This window comes from Agelaius tricolor, unplaced genomic scaffold, assembly GCF_023055355.1.
Source record: "Agelaius tricolor isolate 1412-34295 unplaced genomic scaffold, bAgeTri1.0.p SCAF_2, whole genome shotgun sequence".
Classification (NCBI taxonomy): Eukaryota; Metazoa; Chordata; class Aves; order Passeriformes; family Icteridae; genus Agelaius; species Agelaius tricolor.
The window spans coordinates 31,317,751-31,328,503 of NW_027269262.1; the positions used below are offsets into that span (position 1 = coordinate 31,317,751).

At 43.0% G+C, this 10,753-nt stretch overlaps 1 protein-coding gene across 1 annotated transcript in view; it reads right to left on the reverse strand.

The window, feature by feature from the left end:
* The window catches only part of TERT (telomerase reverse transcriptase), a 49,508-nt gene extending 39,556 nt beyond the window's left edge, over positions 1-9,952 (reverse strand). The window contains exons 1-4 of the mRNA XM_071455450.1: positions 9,525-9,952; positions 6,621-8,508; positions 4,692-4,887; positions 266-455 (exon numbers count right to left, since the gene is read on the reverse strand). Of these exons, the coding sequence (XP_071311551.1) occupies positions 266-455; positions 4,692-4,887; positions 6,621-8,508; positions 9,525-9,830 (2,580 nt within the window). The 5' untranslated portion in view covers positions 9,831-9,952. The remainder of the gene's footprint in view (positions 1-265; positions 456-4,691; positions 4,888-6,620; positions 8,509-9,524) is intronic.
* Between the last annotated feature and the right edge of the window lie 801 nt (positions 9,953-10,753).

Below are 10,753 nucleotides of genomic sequence, written 5' to 3' on the forward strand. Positions count from 1 at the left end.
AGGATTACTTTACAAGCCATGTTATTCTATTGGGCTCATTTGCTTAAGGCAGGTTTGGAAACAGAAGTTTGTGATCCTGGAACCGGAGGCTTGTGGTAATTAAGCACTGGAAAGGGAGAAGCTAGGCTGCAACAGACCATTCAGCCATTTTGATCAGAATGCTACAGTCCACCATGTTAAAACTAGTTTTATGTAACAAAAATCCTTACTCCATTTATCAGTTACCTACATCAAATGCATATAAAACAATGAAGTAAATAAAAACCTTCTTTTCTCTGCTTTCCTTGCTGAGCGCTCGTGGTTCGACAACATCGCTCACTTTTACTATGGGTCTCAACCCATTTGGTTTTGGAATAAACCGGAGCTTTGATGCCATAGGAACAAATTTTTTTTGACGGATAGTTTCAATCTCCCCTGAAGACAGAGGCCGTAGCTGTACTTTGACAAAATGGTTTCTAAAATACAAATATACACTTAGTGTAAGCAATAGGAAAGGCAGAAAACTAAAACATTTAATGTCTTTAGGATAACTAAAGCCAAATATTTTTCTAGGATAATACAAATACTAACCTCTACAGAAAGTGACATGAAATTCTGAATTTCAAAACATCACAGCATCTTAATGACAATGTAATACAAAAAGAAACCATATATTTCTGCTTAATGCAAATAAAAACCCTTATTAAAACAAATTAAAATTTAAGCACAGATTCGTGGAATACATATGAACATTCTGAAATATGTTTTATGCAAGAAATGGGGAGTTGGATATTGCTCATGGTTTCAGAAGTTTGAAAGGCATTAACAAAGTTGAAAAGAACGTTCTGAAAACTACTCTAAGACAGCTCCTGGGAAGAACATACAAACTGTAATGGCTGTTCTACTCCTAAGAGTTAGGGGATCTACCACTTACTAGCTGCTGGGATACACTGGCAACATAAGGGCTTTAGGTATCCAGGACTCTGATGAGCCAGTTGAAGCAAACAGCAGAAAATAATGAAGAATCAATGGCACCTAGTCACAGGTTCTGGGCTTCCCAAGTTCACCTTAACGGGAAATGTGTTTTCCTCTCAAATCCCCCCACTCAGGATTCACAGTTCCATGAAAAAATCAAAATCAATACTTTTCCATACAATGAATCAGGAAAATGGTGGTGGAGTAAAAGTCCTTGTTTTTACTTAAGATGCAGAGTTAAAGTACCCTACCTGCAAAATAAAAGACCTAGATACATCTCCTGCACTGACTGTATTGTTCAGATGGACAAAATGTGCCCTACAGACTAATGGCTATGATATTACCCTGGGAAGTAAGGGAGGCAATTCAAGTCCTCACAAAAGACTGGACATCAGTCTAAATTTTCATGAAGACTTTTTACATCCCACACAATCCAAGAGGCTGCTTTAGCAAAAGGAGGCCACAGTATTACAAAAGGGAGTGGGTGAATGGTGGAAACCTTGTAAAGGTGCTCTAGGAGACGCCTGAAAAGCCAAGAATGCAGGTAAGAGAGGCACACAAATACTTCTTTTGTATGCCTATACAACTCAAATAGAAGCTCATGATCTGTCTGCCTGGGACTCTTGACATCTGAGGGATACAGGGCATGACACCTAGAAGGTAAGTGGCATGCAGGGCCGGTGAGTTGAGCTAATGAAAAGAGAGCTTTGAGGATTAATATTCAAATTTTCAAATTAAATTCCTGGTATAGATGCTGCCCAAAGGAAAGTAGAAATGATTGCTTTTCCACAGTGAGGGATCACTACTCTTTATAAAACTACATTCTTTGCTGAACACAACATCTACTATACTATTAGATGGATAACCAGGATAAAACAAGTCACTCCAGTTCAATAGAAAAAACTTTATGATCAGATTTCCCTCCCTCCCTTTACGGCTCACATTCAAGACTGGAAGGATAAAAGCCCCAACGAACCTCTGTCACTATACTAAAAAATATGGCTTCCTTTGAAAGTGAAGACAAAGGCCATATATTGGCAGATCTTCATTTCATTACTCCCTCTGGCCAGCTGGAGATGTCTTTTTGCCTGCAGCAACATTTATTGCTTATTTCGTGGCATTTATAGCAGTGCTGATGATTTTGAATGTGCACTCATCTAGCAGCCACTGAAGCATGCTGCTCACTGGCACTCACAATGCTGTTAAGCACTGAAACTTGAAGGAACTTGAGTAGATAATCCTGTTGTCTTTTGAGATCTCACCTCAATCTGATGGGGAAAATTCAGAATTTCTGCAGGTTTTAATCCTCAGCAGCCACTGTGTGTGGCAAGGGCAGGGACAGCATGAGCTTTAGAAAAACAGGTGTTCTCACCACAACACTGTGTTCATTATTTTTAACACACAACTTTACATTCTGCAGGCTATTTAACTTGAAGCAACTGTATCACAAAATACTGATTTTTTTTTGGTAAATCCTGCTTTTAATTTGGGGACTGAAGTTTGGTATAGCTTCGAAAATTAATACAAAGTTGTCTGTTCACAATGACAGCACACGCTGATCTCCACCAATATAGCAAGGCTAATATACAGACCCAGGGCCCCTCTCAGAACCCTGCTCCATATCCTTGAGTGAGATTCTGCCCAGGATGATCTACTCAAAAGGACAGTCCTTCAAGATGAGGATTTACTCCCTAATGACAATGCAGTCAATGCAAAGGTAAGCTCAGAAGTAAGGTCCAGGTCCACTCAGTCAAGCCTGTTCCATCCATTCTCTTCCTACAAAGGAGGATGCAGAAGAACTCAGCAGGAATCAGTGGCTACCAATGCCTTCCTGCAAAATCCAGCTCAGAGCAACTGCTTTGAGCAGCTCCAGCTGAGGAGAACCAGAGCAACCACAGAACATCCATTAGGGCAACAAATGAAGTCACCAGACATTCCTCCTCCTGAGAAGATGGAAGCAGCTCAACAGCCTCTGGCACTACTTCACCAGCAGTGCCTGGCTGGTTAAGAGCAGACAGTGTCTGAACAGCCTCAAAATGGCTGTCCAAGGCCAAGGCTGTCCTAAACACCTTGTATCCCAGTATCTCTAAAGACCTATATTCCAATTTCTTTCCTCCTATGTGAAGTTGGCAGCTGGCCACCTCTATGAATGCAGGAAGCTGGACTCGTGCAGACCTCATGTAATACATCACACATGAAAGAGCAGCGCTGAAAGCCCTGTCAGTGAAGCTTAACTGCAGCTGTTGAAATGAGAGTAAAGTCCTTATAAACTACGATTCCTGTAGCCAGAAGCAAACATCCTGTTCTTAGGACACGCCTTTGGCAAGCACGCAGCAGCGTTTCCTTGGGATGTTTCTCCAGCTTCCAACAACCTGCACTTTAGAGACCTTCCAAGCAAATGGTGAGAAGGGGCTTCCTGCATGGTAAGGAAATACGTGGGGAGGAAATCAGAAGAAACAAGACCCTAGATTAAGGTCATTTGAGTTCAAAGCACCTTACACATTGAATTTTTCTAGGAAACTGGGAACACAAACAAAAGAGCTAAATCCCAAGTTGCTTGCTTTTAAACCCCAAACCCCACAAAAAATCCGTTATTTACTACTTCTATTATTTATTATTGTATATCTACTATGTGAAAGTCAGTACTTGATCGTGTTTTGTGCCAAAAAATAGTCTTTAAGTACAGTGAAAGTGCATAAAACACTAATTGCAACACTACAGCTGTTAGTTTGAAGACAGGACAGAATGTGTGGGACTGAAAATTAAATTCTACTAACTATTCAAAGTGCATTTTCTGTGCTACAACTGCAAACAAGACTGAGACCCCATTAAGTGCAAACACAAACACAAAGAGTGGCACTGGAGATATCAATGCTGAAATCAGGGAGTGACGGGGCAGGAGGGGAAAAATCACACATGTAACACTGTGGACCAAAAGATCAGAGCAAAAGCAAAAGGTTCACTGTTACAAAACAGCCACTAAAACACAAGACATTAAGTGTGCTAATTTTTCACAGTTCCAAAGCTCTCTCAGATACCAGCAATTTATAATAAAAACCTGAAAGATGTGAACTAAGGTGATGCGTGCACAACACTGTTCATTAAAATTGCCTTTCCTATTTTCTCACTTAAATTGTTTAAAATTTTGTCTTAAATAATGCTCTAACTTAAATGCATGCATTTTTAAGACCAAAAAAACCAGCATGGAATCCCAGCCATACTGAAAAACGAGCTGTGGCTTCTAAAACCTTTAACCTTTGGAAAATAAAACCCTAAACCCACTAGGCTACTCTCTGATTTTTATGAATAGAGTATTACAGCATTTCAGCAGAGCCTTGTTTTTTCTTTTTCTAAATAAAGTAGTTGAAGGAAATTGAGTATTTTTAAAATGAACTCTCATTTTAAAAGGTTACTTAAAAGGGATTCTATCACTATGCTTTACTCATTGTTGAAAGGTATAAAAACTGGACTTATAACAAAATCCTCTTCATCCTGGATTTTAGTATTGCAAAGATTTCATAAAGAAGTCTCAATTTGAATTAGTTTTCTCACACAAAATATTTCTGAAATTACTAACTGTGCATGCTACAATCACAGGTTGAATTTTCCTCTGGGAAATGAAGCAAATAAAATGAAGATAAATAGACAATAAATTAAAGCAGAAATATACCTTTACACAACAAAACACATAATTTCTATCCATATCCATTAAAGGTTAATTAGTTTTCTAGTGTTACCTAATTCCAATGTTCTGTAACTTGCCCCAGATAAACTTTCGGTAGTAGAAGAGCATGTTTTTCTGGAACATGGTCTCGGTGATATAGAAAAATGATCTGAGCAACTCAACAACATAGGTACCCATCAGCCAGTATAGGAATTTGGCCAAAAGTTCTTCACGGAAACAATGTTCATCGGCAGGAACAAAGTGATCACCTTCAATAAATAATTCAAAGGTAGTTATAGTAACTATCAACTCTTAGCATGAGTAAAGAAACAGAACACACGAACAACTTGGATAACATTCTTGCCCTAGCTTGAGGTCATGAGAAAGAAAAAAAGGTAAGTACAAACAATTACAGGGGTGACACTCCAAATTTTCAGGGCATTAAATAATGCAACTGACCCAAGCTTAAAGCATAAACACAGGAACTAATCTGCAGTGACAAACTGACATAGAAGACACAAATACATGCCACTGTAGCCCAAAGACTTTCTTACCCCAACATCAATTGTGCAAGATCTTTAATGCACAAAGGCAAGATTATTGTGAAAGGAGAGGTAAAATGAAAAGAAACAAATCTACTGCAATATAGAACTTAAAAAAAAAAGGAAGCAAAAGACTGAAACTAACATAGGCATACTATAAATTAACAAAAGTAAACTGGGGTGATTTGGGGATAAGAATGATATTCAGATTTCCCAATTACATGCACATTAACTAATTATAGGGTTTTATAGGGTTAGGCTTTATTTCAGACATACTACATAAAACTTATTGTCGCAGTCAAAGAAAAACAAAGAAAAAATACATATCACCTGAAGTCTATCAGTACTTCCAACATTTAGATGAGACAATTATGAACCTACAGCACTCCTAACTACTGCTGAATTTAAGGTCACATAGAACTGTAATTATGTCTAAATAATTTTTCAAAGATAGGATGTTCCAAATTACCACGAATCACACACATATTTCACAATAAAGCCTTTTTAAATATTTAACTCCTCAGCATTTTGGAAAGTATACTTTTGAACCACAGTATCTAAATAAACAAATACTTTTTCCTAGAATTAAGAGTTTCTTATGTAGTGTAACCTCCCTTACTTTTCACATCAGTTCTCAAACATCAGACTTTTGATCTTCCTCCTACACTTCAAAGAACCTGTAACACCTTCAAAACTTATTGCACTTTTTAACAAAAGAATACCATTTTCAGCTCACATTACTGTAGGATCCAAGTACAATACCAGGTAAGAATAAACACTGTAAGCATGTCAGTTAAGGGAGTGCAATCCATATTGCAATAGATGAAGAACAGAAGCACAGAGAAATTAAATATGCACTAGATCCTACAGAAATCAACCCCAGAACAATGGCTTCAGCCTGGATTTAAATCCTGGGATAGATTCTGAAGAACAAGCTCAAGGAAAGGAAGATTCACCTGTCATTTGAAAAGAGGATTAAAGAGAAATGGATTCATACACAATCTGGAGCAATCAGCTGTTCTCCTCATGAGAGCTTTTTAGCCAGGGACTGCTTAGCCTGGGGACTTCTGCACCACCAATTAGCCTGGCTGAAGCTGTGCTCAGTAAGACTCTCTTGATCCTAGAGAAGGGATCTAGAAAAGGTGATAGATGATGACAGCCCTTTTCACATGGATATGTAATGATAGGACACAGGGGAAAGGTTTTAAACTGAAAAAAGTAGGTTTAGATTACATTAAACACAAACAGGATGAATGCAAACAAGTTTTGAAAGGAAGACAAGCTTAAGAGTCCTTCCACCATCAGTTACAAACACTACCAGGTTTGCTCTTTCAGCTATGGTTATTACCAACGACCTCAGCAATTCTGAGTCCAGATTCAATAACCTCCCCTTCCCACCTTAACCAAAAACACCAATCATCTGACAGCCCCACCACTTAGTTCTGTAATATAAGAAGTACCTTTGCCTAGACGAAGCCACATGCAGTCATTTACTCTCATCCTCCACATCAACTCCTGCAACGAAACCTTAGCAAACCTCCCCCTGGAAATGAACACTTTGACATTTTTTAGAAACCGGCACTTGTTGTGGTTCGAACCCCAAAGCTCTTTAGGAATGACCTTCTCCAGGCAATCCCTCACAAACATGTACACCTGCCAGTGGCTGCTGTGCTGCTTGAGGAGCTCCATGAGGGCTGAATCACGTGCCTCTCGCGGGTTTTGCTCCTCACTTGGCGGCAGCTCCCCACGCACGGATTCTGCGAGGGGAGCACCTAAGTTGTCTGGCACATCAGTGTGACCAGATTCACATCTGCTGCTTGTCACACACTTAGCAGGCTCTTTCCCAAACTGTTCTGCTTGCTTCTGAACCTCTGCTTCCCCAGGCAAGGCTGCCTGACAAAACAGCTTGATATTTTTCATACTGATTTCAGATATCCAAACAGGGCAATTTTTTCTCAAGAGGGCTAAGTAAGCACATTTCCCATGGTTGTTTAGCAGTTCCTGAAATGTATCCCTCATCTGCCGGTAGCGTTTGGGCAACGTCTTCTTTCTCCGCTTGCACTTTGGCAGACTTTGGTTATGTCTTTGCTGCACCTGATTTTGGTTTAAGAATATAGCTTCTATAAGCCGTCTTCCACCTGCCTCAGAGCCCTGCAAGCGATTCAATACAAATGATTTAGGAAAACATTCTTGGAAACTCCTGCAAGAATAGAGAAGAGACTTCCTCCCAATGTACGCTGCAGAACTCAAGAGTCTATTTGGTGACTTCTTTGATAAATGAGGTTGAGGACTTTCCTGCTCTCTGCATTTTGAAGCACCCTCCACAGGTTTGGTTTGTCCTGAAGCCAACTGAGATTCATACGTACGAATCTCTACTCTTTTCCTACGGGATTCCGCTTGCAGTTCAGTGTTGGACTCTAAAGGTTTGTTACGCTGAAATCTCTGCAGAAGAGAGCCTGCCACAAACTTCCTCCTGCCACGAGATGTGTGAACTAAAGAAGAACCAGGCACAGCACTGTTACTTCTTTCAGAAACGTGGGGGGTTTTAATGACACTTTCAGAATGTGGTGCTACATACCCAGTTTCAGATCTCTTGGAACTACTTTGGTTTACATCAGGAAGAAGACTACAAGCCTTTTCCTCTCTTACTTTCTCCCCTATTTTTGCCCTCTTGGCTGGAATTTCAGATTGCTCTCTATGAATCTTCCTTTTTAGAGATGGAGCTGTGGCTGAAACACATGAAGTGGAGCTACTCTGTTTTTCCTGATCTTCAGTAACCATTCTGATCTGTTTGCTTGCTTTAGAAATAGCTTTTGCAGAACACTGGTCAGTGGGCACTAAGCTTCGTCTCCTGTTCTTTCTTTCATTTGTCATTCTGGAGACATTAACTTCACATCTTTGTCTGTCTGACTTTAAAAGATAATTTCTATGAAACATAAGCCTTTTTCGCATATATTTAAGCAAGCTAGTACGTTTATACTTTGAGAACCTTTGTCTAACAAATACCAGGGATGAGTCTACACTATGTGAAATAAGTTCATAAATGGGTTGCCCACAAACTTGGTAACAATTACTAGGGGGAACCAGCATAAAGACTGCACAGTGTTCCAATAAATACATCATCACATCATCCCCTATCCGGCTCAACAGTGTCTCCCAGAAGCCGCTGATACAAAGAGTTTCTGTGGCAGTATTGGGTAGGTAGCTGTGTATCTTTGAAAGTGGCATGACGGGGAATTGAGAACTGTTCTCATCCGGTAAGGAGTATCCATATGCAAGGACATTCTTCTTCTTTTTTTCACACAGTCTCTGAACGACTCTCGCGGTGACCTCACTCTGACTAGATAACTGAAGAAACAAAGAAAAAAGAAAATCAGCTTTTTTCACTTACTCCTCCATAAACCACAATATAGCCTTTACATAAAAACACATGCAAAGATACACAGCCCTAGACACCAGTTTTCAAAGCAGGATTAATTGTTCACAATCATCATACTCAAAAATTAAGATTTTCCAAGCTTAATGCAAGATGTTCATACGCAGCAACGTAAGCCGACGACTTGAAGGAAGTCTTTTTAACATCTGCCCTTTTGATCCTGGCTTTTATGCCCAGGAAACGCCCCGCATTATTCCCGTTGAGTCCCTCAGCAGCTCAGACTCCACTGGCTCCAGTGAATCCGTGTTTGCAGATCCACATTTGCAGGCACGCGTACGTGCTCGCGCAGGCTCCAACCTCCAGGGAACTAACGCTAATTTTCTTGAGGCCTCTATCTCCTTTTATGTAAAGGGAAAATTCAACGGAACGACTCGGCACACAACTCCAAAACCCATTCAACAAGTTGTCCTGGGTTTGCAACATCTGCTTCCTACCACAGCACAATTTAGCTCATATGGCGCTAGAAAAAAGCGGTCTTCCCTCTCTGAAAAGCTTTTCCTCCGCTTTAAACACCGACCTGCAGCCCTAGTTCTAGCCGCTTCTTCTTTAATCTCTCAAGACTGGGGCACTCTCCATCCCCAGTCGCTCCCCGGCCACTTTCGGCTCGCTCATCCCTACCCACATGGGCAGGCAGGGAGTCAGGGAGCCGCAGGCACGCAGACCTGCAGCGCTATCCGCCCGCCCTGCGCCAGCACCTGGGCCTTGCTCTCCCACCCCCAACAAGCGGCAAGGAGTGATTCCCACCGCTCCCCGCCGGCTCTGGGGCCAGGATGGAGCGGCGGACGGCTGTGGGAGCCGGCGGGGTTCGCCCGGCAGCAGCCACCAGGGGCCAAGGGGCCGCCACGCCACCCCCGCGCACGCACGGAGCGCGGGAAGCGCCGTCCCAGGGGAGCCCCGACAGGGCTCTCGACCCCGGGCCCCTTCCTACCTGCTGGAAGGTGAAGGGCCGCGGGATGGCGCGGGCGCCGCGGGGCACGCACACCAGGCACTGCCCCACGAAGTTGCGGTAGCCGGGCGCGTCGTCGGCCCGCAGCACCTGGGCGTCCCCGGCGCCACCGTCCCCCAGCCGCCGGACGAAGGTCTCCAGCGGGAAGACCTCCGCGTAGCAGCGGCGCAGCGCGGACAGCACGGCCGTGAAGGCCTCCCTACCCGCCATGTTGCGGCCGAAGGGGGCACGGGCCCACCGGGCGCAGCCGCGGCGCCCCTCCGACCGCGCCGCTCGCCCACCGGGCATCGCGGAGCGGTTGCTCAGCGATGAATTAATAAATACATAAAAGCATTGGTGAGGCAGGAGAAAAAGGAACGGGCCACAGCATCCTTTTAAGGCTGCGGCGCTGGTGCGGCGGACCGGTGCCCCCCGCGTGGCCCGGAGCAGCGTCGGGCGGAGCCGGGGCGGCCGGGGCGGGGCCGGAGGCCGCTGTCCAGCTCCGCCGCAGAGGAGGGCAGGGCTCCTCTCCGAGGAGCGCTTTTTTCCCCTCCATTGAGGATCTATCTAAAATAAGAGCAACTGTAGGAGAGATTATGGTGGAAATGAACACACTAAACCCTACAAATACCGAAGTGGTTCACCCCGTACTTTTTCATCAAACTCATGAATGAAGAGGCCAAACATCTCGCGGTACTGTGTAACCTCCTATTCCAAACTTGCCTTGGTATCTGAAGACTTCATGATAGAATACTTGATTCCAGACTGTGAAAGAGATTGCAGTAGAGTCCTGGGGAAATGCAGGTCTCTAGGCCCCATGTGTCATCCAGGTGAATGAATAGAAATCCTAGAATTATAGCATGGTTTGAGTTGGAAGGGACTTCAAAGGTCATCTAGTTCCAACCCCCTTGCCATGGGCAAGGACAATATATGTGAAATATCTTTGCAATAGCAGAATTAGGTGGTGCTGGGAGAAATACAAATCCCTCAGCCAACATTACTCCCATAAGGAATCCTGCTATGAGAACTATCTGGTCAACTGGCTGATATATGCTACTTGAATTTCCAAAAACCTTTGCAAGAAAATGTGGCATGACACATCACATAAATTCAGCAAACCCAGGACTTTTGCATAAATGTTTGGGCAACATGGAGTTAGCACTCTACCACAGAGGGTGAGGTAACTGACTGTCTTCTACCCAGGCTTCATAGTTAGGTTGCTGTGAGTATCC